Consider the following 16,901-nt stretch of genomic DNA (forward strand, 5'->3'; position numbering starts at 1 on the left):
CGCAGAGGGCGTGACCTGGGCAGGGTAAAGGGGCGGGGCAAGGAGCCGCTAGTCCACCATTGTGCCCGCGGCGCCGTAGGCTCCTCCCGGCCTCGGGTCCCGCCCTTTTCCCAGCCCGGAGAGTTTCTTCTTGTACCTGAGTGTTGTTGTTTGAGCGTCTGTGGGTCTGTAGTTGCCATATTGGTGCCCCTACCTCAGTGGTGTTTCCGCGCGAATGCGGATGAACTGTTCTGGGTGCGTCACCCTGTCTGTGTGTCCCCATAACTGACCAAACACAGAGTTTGCAAGTGTCCTAGCGAGACCCTGGGGGCAGCTTGGCCCACTGGGCTCCCGAGGGACTCATTTGGAGGGTCGCTTAGGTCCGCCAGTGCTCAAACAGTCCTATTTCTCCTTCGGCTCCTCCCCGCTAAACACCCCCACCCCCCACCTCCGTTTCGAGCAACGCGCGCGATGGAACCCACCCCTACTTTTCGGCGCGAGGCCCCGCCCCCCGCCCCCTTTCCTCTGCCACAAAGTTTATTTGCAACAAAAGCGAGTGTGGAGCTAGCAGCCAAGGGGGAGGGAGCGGGAGCCACAGCGAGAACTGGAGCGGGAGCGTGAGGGGTGGCAGGCCGGGCGGTGGGCGGTCGGGCGCCGAACCGAAGAACAGAGCGCCGGAATCCCGCCTGGGCCCAGACTGGCCGCGATGCCCCGGGTCGAGCCGGCCGAGGCGGGGGCCGGGCCCGAGGGTAGGCGCTGAGGCGGGAGGAACCTCAAGGGATGGAGCTGCCGCCACCCGCGGCCGCAGAAACTTGAGCTGGGGTGGATAAACCTCGGTTTAGGTCTCTGCGCCCTGCCCCCAGAGCCCCCGCGCGCCGTGGGTGCAGGATTCCAGGCCTTCGGACGGCGGCCGCTGCGCTCCTTTGGGGCGGGAGCACAGGGGGGGTTGGCCGCGGCTTCTCGAGGCCAGCCCCCCCGGGGTGAGTGCCGCCACCATGGCGGATGGGACGCCCCGGCCCCCGCTCTATCGCAGCGTCTCGTTCAAGCTATTGGAGCGCTGGAGCGGCGGATCCGGGCCGAGGGAGGAGGAAGACGCCGACACCCCCGGGCTGCGGCGCCGCGCCTCGTGCCGGCCCGCCACCACCGGCCCGGGCCAGCCCTCCCGGCGCGTGTCCAAGCTGGCGTCGGGGCCCCCGGCCGCCCCCGCGCAGCCGCGCCCGCTCCGCAGCCTCTCCCCGTCGGTGCGCCAGCTCTCTCGGCGCTTCGACGCGCCTCGTCTAGACTACGACGCAGCCGAGGCCTGGGACGGGGGCGTCTCCCCAGGAGCGGTGGAAGAAGCGGCCGAGGGCGCCGCGCGCGGGGCCTGGCCCAGCGTCACCGAGATGCGCAAGCTTTTCGGCGGCCCTGGCTCCCGGAGGCCCAGCGCCGACTCCGAGGCCCCGGAGGCGCCCAGCCCCGACGGTGCAGCGTGGGAGCTCCAGAGTCGGGAGCCGCGGCAGCCACCGACGCCACCTCCTCGGACGTGCTTTCCCCTGGCGGGCCTGCGTTCAGGGCGGCCGCTGGCCGGGCCGGGTACCGAAGGAAGAAGGCGGCGGCAGCAGCTACAGGAACGGGCTCAGCGTCCGGCGGATGGTTTACATTCTTGGCATAGCTTTTCCCTACCGCAGACCGGGGCTCGGGCCTCCTGCTCCTCCTCCTCCATCGCCTCCTCTTATCCTGTCAGCCTCAACCGGGCTGCCAGCTCCAGCGAAGAGGAAGAGGACCCCCCGCCGAAGACGACCAGGGCGCAGAGTCCCGCGTACCACGGTGGCCACTCTTCGGGCAGTGACGAGGACCGAAACGGTGAGGGCACCCGCCGCTGGGGAAGGAAACAGGGACCCAGACCTGGAAGCTCTCACTTGGGCCGAGATAGCAGACCAAACCGTGATGGGTTAAGTCTGGACAGCATGGACTCTGTAGGGGGAGCCAGGAGCCCTGAGCCCCCAGCATCTCCAAGAGCTCCTAGCGAGGAGGAATCCCGGGTGTGGGGTGCTGACTCGCCACCCTGTACTCCAGGTCCTCAGGAAGGATTGCGGTCCAAGTTTGACACTGTGGGGGGAACTTTCCGAGTGGCCAAGGTGAGCTTTCCTGCATACCTGGCCAGCCCTGCAGGCTCTCGTGGCAGCAGTCGTTATCCCAGCACAGAGACTCTCAAGGATGAGGACCTGTGGTCTACCCGCGGTCCTGGAGGTTGGGGTGTATACCGCTCCCCTAGCTTTGGAGCTGGGGAAGGGCTCCTCCTGCGGTCCCAAGCTCGAACTCGTACCAAGGGACCTGTGGGCACCACGAAGGTATTGAGGGATGGAGGAGGATTAGAGCTGGACAAAACCAGGCAAAGGAAATCCCTGTCAAACCCAGACATTGCCTCTGAGACCCTGACACTGCTCAGTTTCCTACGTTCAGACCTTTCAGAGCTAAGGATCCGCAAGGCTGGCCAGAGACCTGAGGACCCTGAGAGTGACCCCCTGGATAGCAGAGACTCACCAGGAGCAAGTGGTCCTGTGGGACCACTTGGACCCATGCCTGTTCCGGTTCCAGCATCACCTGGCACCCGTCCCACACTCAAGGACTTAACGGCCACTTTGCGCAGGGCAAAGTCATTTACCTGCTCTGAGAAGCCCACAGCCTGCCGTCTGCCCCGCACCAGTACTCTGAAGCCCAGCTCCTCCGAGCTCTTGCTGGTAGGCCCCACCGAGGAGGATCTGTTGCCCCTTGTTGTCCAGGATCAGTATGTGCAGGAGGCGCGTCAGGTGTTTGAGAAGATCCAGCGCATGGGTGCCCAACAAGATGATGGAAACGATGTCCCTCCTAGGAGCCCTGACTGGGCAGGAGACATGACTGGGGGGCAGCGGTCTCAGGAGGAGCTCTCCGGCCCTGAGTCCAGTCTGACAGATGAGGGAATTGGGGCAGACCCTGAACCTCCTGTTTCAGCCTTTTGCAGCCTGGGTTCTACAGGGGTGTGGCGACCCCTTCCCTCATCCTCTGCCCAGGCTAACCACCATGGTTCTGGGGCAGAGGACAGTCTGGGTGGGTGGTCCCGTGTTTCCCCCGAGACCCCTCCCACACCAGGTACTCTCCGCCGGCGTCGCAAAGTGCCACCATCAGGCCCTGGTGGGACTGAACTGAGCAATGGGGAGGCAAGTGAGGCCTATAGGTCTCTGAGTGACCCAATTCCGCAGCGCCACCGGACTACCACCTCTGAGGAGCCTTCTGGGTTCTCTGTGGACAGCAACCTCTTGGGCTCACTGAGCCCCAAATCAGGGCTTCCAGCAGCCCCAACTGTGGATGAGGGCCTGACCAGTGGCCATAGTGACTGGTCTATGGGCAGTGAAGAGAGCAAGGGATACCAGGATGTTATTCAGAGCATTGTTCAGGGGCCTGGTGCCTTTGGGCGTGTGTTGGACGACAGGACTGCTGGCAAAGCCCCCAAGAAGAAATCTCTGAGCGACCCTAGCCGCCGCGGGGAGCTGGCTGGGCCTGGATTTGAGGGCCCTGGAGGGGAGCCCATCCGAGAGGTCGAACCCACACTGCTTCCATCCAGCAGTGAGCCCATCCTTGCAGAGCAACGGGTAGAGCCCCAAGAGCCCAGTCCTGTTAGGGGCCGTACACAGTCTGAGAGGGCCCTACCTGAGGCCTCACCTGCCTCATCCACTGCCCACTGTGACTTCCACCTTGACCCTAAGCTAACTGACATTCTGTCCTCACGGCTCATCCACCGAGGTACCAAGAAACGCCCGGCCCGGAGCAGTCACCAAGAATTTCGGAGAGAGGAGGGCAATCTAGACCAGGCTAGCAGCTTGTCTCGGGCCCGATCCTCCTCCAAACATGTTCGCCATGCTAGTGTGCCTGCCACATTCACACCAATTGTGGTGCCAGAGCTGCCTACCTCTGTTGGCCCCCCTGTGGCTGTGCCTGAGCCCATGGGCTTCCCTGCACCAATTCACCCCACATTGCAGGCACCCTCACTTGAGGATGTCACCAAACAGTATATGCTAACCCTCCATTCTGGTGAGGCCCCTGCCCCAGTGCCTGTGGACGTGCCCTCCTTGGCTCCGATTGTACCGCCCTCTGCTGAGACCAAGCCCCCTGAGCCTGCCCGGGCTCCACATGAGCCTGCCCCAGCCAGCAAATGCTTCAGCAAACCACAAGTGGTGAGTCCTTTGTGAGGGGCCTTCAGTGGGAGGGGGAGGGGAGGAACCAAGAAAAGTCTGCACATGCTAACTTTGAGTGCGCTCATTGGGCAGGTGCCAGGTCTGAGGGCACTTACCTGGTCCTGGAAGTGCCCAGGCAGTTTTTTAAGAGTGTTAATGACATAGACCCCTGTCTGCTTAAGGCCCCCGCAAGACTTCAGGCTTCTGGTGCTAATATCGGAAGGTCTTGTCTATACCAAGGTTTTCTGGGTGATAATTACAAAGGTTTTTTATCTAGTCCTTTAGGTATTTTCTCAGGGACTGACTGGTTCTTAGAAATTCCTGTCTGGCAGGACCCCACTAAATAAGGCTCCTTTCTCCCCGCCGGCCTTGCTAACCTACTGATCAGAATGTTTGTGGGATGTCTGTGTTCTGAGGCCCAGAGTTGACATGGGTTTACCCTTGTTCATGTGACCTTTGTGTGGCAGGGCAGATTCAGGGTCTGTTCTTGGGCACTGAGAATTGGGGAGGTCTGGGGTGTTACTTTACCTACTAGCCAAAGGAGTTCAGGGTTCTAACCCCAGCTCTGTCAGTGACTTGCTGTGTCATTGAGGAGCTCCTGGATTTTCCGTTACTCAGTTTCTCCATCTCTAAAACTCCAGGCTTGTAAACAAGGTGGTTCTGATGTTTCTATCCAGCTGGTACTGCATACAGTTGGGGAAAATCTTTGTGCTCCAACGCTTAGGGACTGAGGCCTGACAGTCTTTTCCGATTAGAATGGGGTCTTCCAGGGGAAGGCCGGAGGTTGCTGAGGCTGATGGAGCTTTGGAGCGGTTGGGGTGAATTTGGTCTTAGGTAGGGCTGCTTCTAATGGTGAGTGTGGGGCTCTGCTCTCTCACAGCTCTGCCTACTTGCATCTTCTTTCTTGCTGACACTGAGATGCTTCCCCGCCCTCTGTAGGCCTCTAGATCCCAAAATGTCCCTAAGGCCCCCACCATCCTCAGAGTCTGGGCTATCAGTTCAGAAGGCTTCTAGGCAGCATGGTGTCTGGGCCCCAGGTGTGAGATGAGCTGCTAGGCTCTGGGTTTGGGGCTGAGCCTAGGGAAGATGGCCTTGAGAGCTCTACTACTGTTTGCACGTTACTGTATTCACTACTTTGTGAGGAGCCAGGGAACCCTAAAGCCTGGACTGATGTGGTCACTCCCGTTCCCAGTGCTCTCACGGACCCTCTGAACTCTCTGTCCTTCTTTCTTTCTCACTCCTTGTTTCTGTTTCCCCTGGTCCTGGCTTTGCTGTCTCCCACGGAAGCCATAGCAGAGGGAGTCGATGGGCAGGGGTGGGAGAGGAGGAATTTTGCATCTATCCAACCTTCTGAGATCCTGTTAGTGTCCCTAAACTCTACTGCCTATTCTGTCTTGGAAGACAGGTTCAGGGAGCCACAGAGGGGAGGGTGAGAGCAGGGGCAACCCCTCCCCAACTTCCCCCCTATAAATAAGGCCACTGGGAACCCCAAAGACTCAACTAGGGGTAAACCAAAGTTCCTAGGGAAGACGCATTGAGACGCAGGGAAGAGGCGAAAGTTTGTGTAGAACATGAAGTTATTCTTCACTGTATCCCCTGTCCTGCCCTCTGCCCCCAGGGAGAAGCTTAGCCTCACCCCCACCCTCATGGGACATACCTGTCCAGAACACTGGCCCCACTCAGCCATGAACAGAGGCCTTTTCTGGCCTCCTAGCCTTTGCCCACTTCAGTTCTCCTTTCAGGTACTGCTCCACAGCCCTTATTATCCCTTCAGGGTAGAATTGGGATGCCTGTAATGAGAAGAGCAGGGTTTGAGTTTCTGCTCAAACCTGTATGACCTAGGGTCAGTCTCATCACTGCTCTGTGCCTCAGTTTTCTCTTCTGTAAAATGGGGGTGTATGTATGGTCACTGCTTGGCAGGCTCTTGAAGGAAGAGTGGGGGGGGGCAAAAGAGGGGATAAAAGTGGACTCCACTGCTCCAGCTGTTTCTCAGTGACCAGGGAAAGAAAGACTTGGCTCCACCTTCTTTTCCCCATCCCCTGATTTCCCACCCACTCATAAAGCTTGGAAGTTCTCCCATCTGCTAGCCTGGCTTCCTCCTGCCATCCCCTTCCTTCTGGCTCTTGGGGATAGGGAGCAGCTGTTCGCCCCCTCTTGCTGGCCTCTATTGAGGATACAATGTTCCCTTGTTTCGGATCTAGGGTTCCAGTCACGCTCCCTGGGCTGTGGGTGGAGATGGCATGGTGAGGGCTCCACAGTTCAGAAGGGAAGAAAAGAGGCTGTCAGACTTTGCTGATGGGGCAGAAACGCATGTGAACCTAGCCAGGGGCTGATAAGTAGAGGCCTGTGGGCTTGAAGGGACTCCTGGCCTACTTCTGAGTTGTGGGGAGTCACTCAAACTCTGGTTTCAACTAGCCCATGTTCACTCCCCATGTGGTATTAGCCTATTGTCAGTCCCAATTCCCTCTGAGACCTAGACAGCCAGCGTCCTTTCTTTGGTTAGACTGCAGGGTCTCTGTAGGAAGGACCTGACGCAGCCTGCAGGGTGGTCAAGGAAAATAAGAGGAGTCAGGGGTGTGGCTAGAGAAGAAAGAAAACTCTATGCCAACAGCTGTAAGAAGCCAGAAGCCCAGGGAATGCTGGGTAGCTCATGGCTTGTTTATTTTGTGAGCACTTGCTTGCATTTGTGCAGAAGGGTGAGGAGATGAAGGTCATCTGAGCCTCCCTGCTCCCCTGTCATTTCTACTTAGGGCTCCTATAGCCTGGATGACCCGCGGCTCCCGACTCCACCCCAGACTTAAAGAGAGCCTTGTGGTCTCAGGAATCTTATACCCATTTGAGAGATGTGACAACTTTAGTCTAGAAATAAGAAGCGGCTTGTCCCTCAGAATCATAAATGGACACACTCACAGAACTTTAGCATATTGGAATAGCAATGCCAATGACTAACATTTTTTTGACTGCTTACAATGTGCCAGGCACTCTGAATGTTTTGTTCTTTGAGTGTGAGAGCTGTGGGAATCTTACAGTGCCGAATTCTTAGATTCTCAGACTGCTGGATTCACACTGAACCCTAGAATGTCAGTGTCGTAATGGTGAAGAGGCCCAAGCAGCCCCTGTTTCTCAGTGCAGCTGGCCTACCTTCTGAGTTGGGGGGACAGATCGAGGGACCCCTGGGAACATATCTGTTAACTCCCAACAGCCTGAGCACCTTTTGTTGTTGTTGTTGTTGTTAAGTACCGTCGAGTTGGTTCCAACTCATAGCCACCCTGTATAGGGTTTCCGAGGAGCAGCTAATGGGTTTGAACTACCAACCTTGTGCTTTGCCGTCCACTACTAATCCTACAGCACCACACCAGGAGTCCACAGCTTTATGTTATGTTGTTATGTGCCGTGGCGTCGGTTCTGACCCATAGCAACCCTGTATAGGGTTTCCGAGACTGTAAATCTTTACAGGAGCAGAAAGCCTCATCTTTCTCCTGCGGAACAGCTGGTAGTTTCAAACTGCTGACTCTGAGGTTCGCAGCCCAGTTCATAACCACTACACTATCAGAGCCCCTTCCACAGCTTTATAATGGTTGTTTAATTCACCAAGGTCTGGGCTTGAAGGGGGAAGAACTTTCGTGACCCAGAAAGGGAGAATGCTGAGTCTAAAGTCACACAGCAAGGCAGGGTAGAGGCAGGTCCAACCAAGCACTAGAACCCTGTTCTTGTCCCTCTACTCCCTACCCACAGCAGCCACAACTCTTAAGTCTCCCTCTCCAGCTCCCTGCCATGCTGAGGAAGGCCTAGGCTACACCTCTCTTCTATCTCTGTCTCCCTTTGGCAGGGAAACCACGGAATGGGGGTTCTCTCCTTCCCTTCCTTGCCTCTTTGCTGTGATTTTTTTTTCCACGGGAAACTGGTTCGGGGAGGGGAGGTGATTAGGACATTTGGAATTCTGAGCAGTACCAAATATCTATAATTAAATGTCTTGTCACCCTGCAGGAGAAGGGTGGGAAGGGGGAGGACAGGAAGAAAGGTTGTACTTTTTCTCTGTCTGTTCCCCATAGGCCCCCACTCCTTCCTTAAGACCCTGGGCTGTTGGAGGGTGTGGTTCAGGAATGGGTCCACCCAGTAGAAAAGGGTTGAATGATAAATCAGAGTTGAATCTGACATTTTCCAGCTCCACATTTCTGGGACTAACTAAGTTTGGGAGGCTACAAGGCTGCTGCTAATCCTGTCCCCAACCCCCTCTCTCAGTGTTGAAACTTGGTTTTGCTGCCTCCCTCCTTCCCATCTGTGATCATGCCGCCCCACAGTGGGGTGGATGGAAGTCCCCCATACTTCCTGGGGAGGTGAGACATTCAAAGGATTCAAAATCTAGAAGCCAACTGGGAGGGATATAAACCAGCTAAGGACTGGCAGAGGAGGTTCCTGAAGGAGGCTTTGTCTGGGAATCAGCCTTGGAAACAATAGGTTCCAATAACCAGACAAGAGGGGAGGGGTTCTAGGAGGAGGACACAGAATGACGGAGACTCGAAGGTAGGGAAGGGGTGGGAGAGGAGGAATTTAAGATCTATCCATCCTGAGACTCTGTTAGTGTCCCTAAACTCCACTGCCTGTTCTGACTTGGAAGATAGGTTGGGGGTCCACAGAGGATAGGGTAAGAAGAGTTTGTTCTAAAAACTCTGGGAGATCCTTGCTGGAGTAATGCATGTACCCATTTAACAGATACTTAAAACAAGCACCCAGACACTCAAGCACTCTTCTAGGTCCTGGGGATACAGCAGCAAACAAAGCAAAGTCCTGCACTCATGGCAGTTCAGGCTAGTTAACATACCTATCGGTAAATTGATACTTATGGTAGGGGCCTGGAAGGAAAATAGCACAGAGTCAGAACAGAGGATTACAGGGAGGGGTAATATTTCAAGAAGGAGAGGTCAGGGAAGGCTTCTCCTAGGAGGTTACATTAAGCAGAGGCCTAGAAAAAACGAGAGAGGAAACCAGGCGGAGCGAGCCCTGGTTACTCAGTGAGGTTAAGCATTGAGCTGCAAACCAAAATGTCGGGAGTTCGAATTCTCCTCTGGAGAAAGATGAGGCTGTCTGCTCCTATAAAGGTTTATAGCCTCAGAGATCTCTGAAGCAGTTCTCTGTCCTGTAAAGTCACTATGTGTCGGAATCGACTCGATGGCAGTAGGTTTGGTTTTTCCCCTTACTGTTTCAGCCAGATGGCATCTGGGTAGAACATTCTGGGTAGAGAGAGACAGCGAGTGCGAAGGCCCTGAGGTGGGATCACATTTGTGAAGTAGTCGGGGACCGTATGGATGGAACAGAAATGTAGGAAATGAGGTCAGACAGGTAAAGGAGGGTAGAAGTCATTTGGGGACAGGCTATCAAGATCTTGAAGGCCAATAGGAGGACTTTGTCATTTATGCAGAGAGAGGCAGGGTAGATTCTGAGTCAAGCGGAGACCTGGTCTGACCTGACTTATACTTTCACAGGTCCCTTTGACTGCAGTGTATGGAATAGATTTCGGGGCAAGGGTGGAAATAAGGAGGCCAGTATGGGCAAGAGACAATAGTGATGGCTTGGGCTGGGGCGGTAGGTTTCTCTTGCAGCCCAGAGGACTTTGTAAGGGCCTGTCCCCAGCATGTGAGGGGAACATAGCCATTACTTCTCATGTGGCCGGATAATGTGTGTGAGGCCACTGTATAAGGAGCCATTTGGGGTGTGAAGGGGCATTAACAAAGCTTCAGAGCTGACCAGGTCTGTGGGCTGCACTAATCCCGTCATAGCACAATTTGGTCTTACATCTAGGTGGGCACTGCCATGTCTCCAATATATAGATGAGAAAACAGGCCGAGTCTGCAGGGATTTGTTCAAGAACCCAAAGCTCAAGTATGGGATTTGGCCCCCGGTGTGGCACTGTGGGCTAATGCATCAGACTGCAAAGTCGTTTGAACTGCAAGGTTCACTATGGGTCAGAATCAACTCGACAGCACTTAACAGCAACAATATCAACAGCATCCTAACTCCCAGGACATGCATTGGCCCCACGGAGCTCCCACTGAGCTGAGTTGGTGGGGATATCTATTGTAGGATGGGGGGTAGGGAGCCCTTGTTTCCCAGAAAAGCTCGAAGCCTTGGCACACTTATTGGGAAATGTGCCCAGGCAGCCTGGCGCCTTGCTGGCAGGCTCTGAAATAGGGGCCCCTAGTCCCCTGGGAGGCAGGTGGGGCTGGGCTTAGGGCCTCCTAAGCCTATTGGATCCAAAGCCTTTCTCCCTCATGAGAGTAGATCTCTCTCTCTCTCTCTTTCTCTCTCTGCCCCCCCCCCCCCCCCCCCCCCCCCCCCCCCCCCCCCACCGCCCCACTTCCTGGCCTGCAGGGCATTCCAGGGGTGGATAAAGGAACAAGAACAATTCAGGCTGCTGGGCTCTGACATGCAAAGGTCCAGACCCCCAATCTGGGTCTCTAAGCCCCTGGAGGTCATTAGAGGTGGCCTGGTATAGCACATGGAGGTCTAGACTAGTATTCAGGAGGCCTGAGTCCTTTCCTGCTATGTGGCCTTTAACAAGTCTCTTCTCTCTGAACCACAGATTCCTCTAGCCCTTGCACACCAGGATAAAACCTGTGTTGAAGGAGTCCTGATAGTGTAGTGGGTTGTGAGTTGGGCTGCTAACCGCAGAGTCTGCGGTTGGAATCTACCAGCTGCTCCACAGGAGAAAGATAAGACTTTCTGCTCCCATAAAGATTTATAGCCTTGGAAACCCTATACAGGGTCACTATGAGTCAGAACCGACTCTACGACACGCTGCTACTATCATCATCACCACCAGAGGTGCTTGGAAAGGCCAAAGCTGTTACATGTAAGAGTCTCAGTTTGTAGATTGAATAGCCATCCCTGGTGTGGGAGGCAAGAGAGCAGGTGGGGATTCAACTCTGCTAGGCCACTGAGGAGATGAAGCTCAGCGTGGAACTGAGCCCCTTCGAGCTCCTCCCCACTGCCAGCTATGGCTCCAGGGTCCGCCCTCCCTCCACCCACACATGCACACATAGGCACGGTCTCTCCCCAGACTTTGGCAGACTGTGGTGCCCGCTCTGGGCCTGCCCCCAGAAGTGGTGATGTTGCTGCTGCTGTTGATGGGACGTTCAGACTTCCTCTGGTCTGTTTGCCTAGGACTTGGGGAAGTCACGGGTGATGAGACCTGCTCTAGGCAGGGACAGGATGAGAGGCAGGTAAGTACAGAGGGCACCTGTGGGGTCAGGGACACATACTCATCCACAGCTCTGATGACACAGTAGTTAAGCTCTTGGCTGCTAACCGAAAGACTGGCGGTTTGAACCCGTCAGTTGCTCTGTGGGAGAACAGGCCTTGGGCTCTACTCTGTAAAGATTACAGCATGTGGCAGTTTTACAAGGGTGCTTCAAAAAATTTGTGACAAGATTCCATTATATTTTAATTCCATTTTCCACAGGCTTTTTGAAGCACCCTCATACTCTGTCGAAGGAAATTGCTAAGAGTTGGAATTGAATTCACGGCACCCACCAACAGGTTGGCAGACAGGTGGCTTGTGGGTTAGTGTCCTATTGTTTTTGTAAAGTGCCATTGAGTCCGTTCCAACCCATAGAGACCTATGTAGGGTTTCTGAGGAATAACTGGTGAGCTTGAACCGCCGACCTTATAGTGCAAAGTGACTTTGTAGTCCAGCGCACTAATGCTCAGTGCCACACCAGGACTCCCGACTATAGCTGTAACAAATACTACAGATGTTATTGTTGTTAAGTGCTGAGTGGGTTCCAACTCATAGTGACCATGTATAGGGTTTCTGAGGAGCAACTGGTAGGCTTGAACTGCCCACCTTGTGGTTCGCAGTGCAGTGCTGATCCTACAGCGCTCTGCCAGGAGTCCACAATGTAGTAGCTTAAAAACATCACAAATGTATTATTACACAGTTACAGCAATCCCTACCGAAGTCTGAAAGGAGCTCCACTGGGCTAAAATCAAGGTGTAACCAGGGCTGCATTCCTTTCTGGTGTCTCTAGGGGAAAATCTTATTTCCTTGCCTTTCCTTGCCTTTTCCAGCTTCCCAGCTGCCCGCTTATGGAGCCTTGGTGGCCCAACAGTTAAACACTTGGCTTCTAACCTTTGGCGATTCAATCCCATCCAACAGCTCTATGGCAGAAAACCATGTGATCGGCTTCCATTAAGATTACAGCCAACAAAACCCATGGGACAGTTCTACACTGTCACGTGAGGTTATTAGGGGTTGAAAATCAATTCAGCAGTACGACTCCACAGCACACAACAACAACAACAGTACCTAATAACAATAGCAGAGGCTGCCCACACTCCTTGATTCATAGACCCGCCTTTCATTTTCAAAGCCAGCAATTTTGACCTGCCTGCCTTCCCCTTGTAAAGACCCTTGTGATTACATTGGACCCACCTGAATAATCCAGGATTCTCATTTGAAGATCCTTAACTTCATCACATCTGCATAGTCCTTTTTTGCCATTTATGGTAACATATTCACAGGATCCTTGAATAGGACATGGACATCTCTGGTGGACCATTATTCTGCCTCCCCTAAGTGGGCGTAGGGGCCAGGCTGTTAACCCCTGAAGATCCAGAGCCCCAGCAACTGCTGGTCCTGGGACAGAGCAGATTAACTCAGTTCCACTGCGTTTATCCTTTTCATGTTCGTTCCATGTTCCATTATTATTCATTCATTAATTCTTGCAGGAGTCGATCATTGAAGCCCTTATTGAGGAGTGGGGTCACACAGGGAAAACTTGGGCACTATCTCTGCTTGCCATAGCTTTCAACAAGGGATACTGAGTCCAGGCTTGGTGAGGCAGGGACAGAAGTGCTAATGGGTCTTTTGGGGACAGGCCCTAGATTTGCTGACTAGAAATTAAGATGGAGCAGTTCTAAGATGAGAAGTTGGCAGGAGAGAGTGTAAAGCCAGGGTAAACAGTGAAGGTAGGGGCCTGAGGAGGGGTGTGGGTGGGAGTCACATCCCTGCCAGGCTGTCTCAAGGGCAGATCTGGGTCCTTGGGGGCAGGAAGGAAAGAAGTTCCCTATCCTCCCATGTGCTGGCTTCATACAGGGGATTGGAAACCTGGATGCTGTCAGACCAGTGGGCCTGGCAGTAAAGAATATGGCCAAGAATCCAGGATCCCGTCTTCCCCACACCCTACCGCATGCTGACTGTGGGACCCGGAACAAGCATTTAGCTCCTCTGGCTTCTCTGAGTCTGTAAAATGAGTTCATTATCCCCTCAAACCACAATGATTATTGTTAGGAATAAATAAAATAATACAGAGAGGGCTTGGCATATAGTAGGTGCTCAAGAAATGCTAGTTCTTTCCCTCATGACAGATGCTGAGATGCTGTGATTCTAGGAGATGTTGACTCCCAGATTCGCGAATTCTGAGCATCTCTTTCCTGCTGTGAAGCAGCTCCAAGACAGAAGGTCAGGCTGGGGCCCTGACATACCCGGGCACGGTTGACAGCCTGGACCTTTGGAGTGAGGAGGAAAGGGGCAGGCATTGCCCTTGCTCCTCTTTCCAGCTTCTCTATTTTTTGTCCCCCTATCGGAAATCCTATGGGTCGGAACCGACTCGACGACACTTCACAACAACAACAAATCCCCATCCTGGAGTTCTGGTGTGGCGCTGTGCGTTAATGCGCTGGACTGCAAGGTTGGTGATTCAAGCTCACCAGCTGCTCCATGGAAACCCTATACAGGGTCACTATGGGTCGGAACTGACTCTAAGGCACTTAACAGCAACATCTCCATCCTTGGACGTGGAACAGTCCCAAGGCTAGGAGGCAGAGCCAAGCCAAATCCCTCTCTAGGTCGGAGGGAGCTCCAGAGCCATTAGACTAGTGTGTGAGGCAGAATTGAGTCCCTTCTGCTTCCTATTCTAGATTCAGAATCCTCCCAGTGGAGAGTCTTGCCTTGAACTCCAGGACTCTTTGACTCTTTGGGTCTGTGTGGCTGGTGGGCTTTGGAGTTAGACTGATAATGGGTTTAATTTTCAGCTCTGCTTCACTCACTGGGTCATATATGACAAATCACCAGACATCAGCTCTGAGCCTGTTTCCTGTTCTGTAAAATGCAGACACTTATTAGTCCCAACCTCAAAGGGGTTGTGAAGTCTAAAAGATGTTGGTGTAGACAGCACTGTAACATGGCAGCTTCAGGAGCATGCGATTTTGAGTTTATCAGTGTCTGAGTCTAGAATCGCATGGTTTCGACATGAAGAATTCTGACTTCTTTGATTCCGAGAGTCCAAGATCTTAGTTTAATTTTATTTGTTGTTTTTGAGATTCTGCTACTCCTTGGTTCTGACATGCTTTGGTTCTGAGATTCTGGGGTTGGGTAGAGGTGAGGCAGGTCCTGGGTCAGGCGGAGGGCAGTGGCGGTGGGGAGAGGGATAATGGGCATGATGAGGGGCAGAACTGAGGGAACCAATGCAAGGTTGGTGTCTGTTTCCTGTTTATTGGTTCCCAGGGAGTGAGCAGCCCTTTCTCCCTGGGCTGCCCTATGGAGCAAGAGAAGAGGGAGGGTGGCCCCGGTTCCTGGCTGCCAGCCAGCCCCACAGCCTGGCCTCCTGGGATTGCTGAGACCCCCCCCCCCAGCCCCCTTGGACAAACATTCAGTCCTTTCCCAGGACAGGGCACTGGGTGTCAGGGAGCAGATGTGGAAGGGAAGGGGCAGGAGGATGGGAAGGGACAACCCCCCCCTTAAAGTCCTGCTGACTCCATCTTGGCTGCTTGCATCACTGCTAAAGCCTCACTCCTGGTCTCTCACTATATCCCTGTCTCTGCCTGTCCCCTGAGGTGAGGTCTGGTGGTGAGATGCAGGCCAGGAGGGTAGAAGGAGGATATCTGCTGGAGGAAGAGCACCAGGGCCTTGAATGTCAGCATAGTCCACCTGGAAAGGCTCTTAGGAGCCAGCCATCTCTTCTAACCAGCCCCCCACCAGCATTATTTGGGTGGGGAAACTGAGGCCAAGTGAGGGGAGGGGTCTTGCCCAAGGCCATACCCAGTCCATCACTGCTACTCTGCATGCTGGGTAGGAAGGACCAGAGAGATTTCTTCAGCAGGGAGGTGACAAGAAGAATTGGTTTGAGCCCAGGGCAAGAAAGGGAAACCTCTTTAAGTCCAAGGCCAAGAGGGCAGGGGAGTGTATGAGTTTGACTGAGAGCCAAATTGATAGCCTGGGCTTTGCTCTATGGGCAGTGGACAGTCTTGGAGGATAAGGAGATGAGAAGCATGCTGTATTTTCAAAACAGAGAGCCCCCTGGTTGTGGGGAGTGAGAAGCCTGAGCTGGGGGCGGGGGGTGCCGCATGCAGGTGATGTGGGTTAACAAGTAGGAGACTTGTGAAAAATTTGAAGGTAAAATCGGAGTATTTGACCCTGATAGAAATTGGATTTTGGGGAATGGAGCCCAATGGTTTGAGTCACAGAAAGAACACAGGGTCATCAGAGCCAGTTCCAGTCTCTGCTTCCCCTCTAACTTCACAAAGCTCTTGGCTATCCCCTAGTCCTATGCTCTATGAGTCGGGGGTGGGGGGTGGCTAGAGGGGTGGCTGGATAGACAGGCCTGCAGCCTTATTGGTAGTACTCATAGTGGATTTTGTTGTTAGAGACAAAGTACCCTCGTGGTTTTGGTACCAGAGTCCCCAAGACAATGCTGTTCTGTGTGTGTGCAGCCCTGGAGGCCTTCCTGGAGGAAGGGGTAGGGCAAGGGCTGTGGGAAAAGACTAACCCAGCTTTCAGGGACTGATCTGAGCCTGTTTCTCCATCATGCGCGTAAGTATCCTTCTTCCTCCATGTTGCTCCTGGCCCCACTCCCCTCCCCTCTTGCTTGGACCAGCCACTTCCAGGCTTCTCCCCAAGGCCAGCGGGGGCGTTACCCAGGGCGGGTGAGGAATTTCCGAGAGAACAGCTAAATTCAGTCCTAGCTAAAAATAGTCGGGGCCTGGCCCCTAGACTGGAGGAGGAGGAGAAAGGCGGGACAAGCTGCCTTTCCCTACCCACCCCACCTCATCATCTGGTCCCAGAGCAGGAGCTGTGGGGAGGCTCCTCCCCCTTCTCCAGATCCAATAGTATTGCCACTTCCAAGCCTTTCTCTTACTGGGGGTGCCTGGCCTTCTTTGCCCGCCTCCAGGGTCTCTGCTCTTTTTTTCTGTCTCCTGTCTACTTTGCTCTTCTGCTTCTCCCTCCCTCCCCCAACAGAAACCCCTGGCTGGGCCAAGCCATTGAAAGAGGGCTCTGTAGGACTGTCCCCATTGGCCTCACAGCCTGGTGTCAGGACCTCCATCCTGGAGACTTTGGGGTGCGGAGATGTAATTGGGGGCTCACCTGTGACCTAGTGCTTGGCTCTGGCCAGGCAATCCCACCCACACTAAGTCTTCCCATTTCTGACAGATGGTAGGACCTCAATATATATTAACTAAATAATGAGGAGGGGACACAGGAGGAGGAAGACAACTGAACCCTGTTCTTTGGGAGTCACAAAGTTACTCTGACTAAACCTCTCCACCCACCCATACTCAGCCTTGTCTTAGAAGCTGGAAGATAGGCAAAGGGTACTGTCCCAAATCAGCACTGACTTGGAGGTAGGGGCCCAGAAAGATGAGATGCCCAGCTCAACTCACTGAAGCTAGAGATAGAGGAGGTGGTATTTGAACCCTAGGCAGCCTCACTCTAGGACTGGGGGACTCGATCCTTTC

At 54.2% G+C, this 16,901-nt stretch overlaps 1 protein-coding gene across 1 annotated transcript in view; it reads left to right on the forward strand.

The window, feature by feature from the left end:
* The first annotated feature begins 959 nt into the window (after positions 1–959).
* Positions 960–16,901, forward strand: part of ARHGEF17 (Rho guanine nucleotide exchange factor (GEF) 17) — a 67,469-nt gene continuing 51,527 nt past the window's right edge. The window contains exon 1 of the mRNA XM_006870273.1: positions 960–4,169. Within this exon, the coding sequence (XP_006870335.1) occupies positions 975–4,169 (3,195 nt within the window). The 5' untranslated portion in view covers positions 960–974. The remainder of the gene's footprint in view (positions 4,170–16,901) is intronic.

The sequence above is a fragment of the Chrysochloris asiatica genome, unplaced genomic scaffold (genome assembly GCF_000296735.1).
Source record: "Chrysochloris asiatica unplaced genomic scaffold, ChrAsi1.0 scaffold00140, whole genome shotgun sequence".
NCBI lineage: Eukaryota > Metazoa > Chordata > Mammalia > Afrosoricida > Chrysochloridae > Chrysochloris > Chrysochloris asiatica.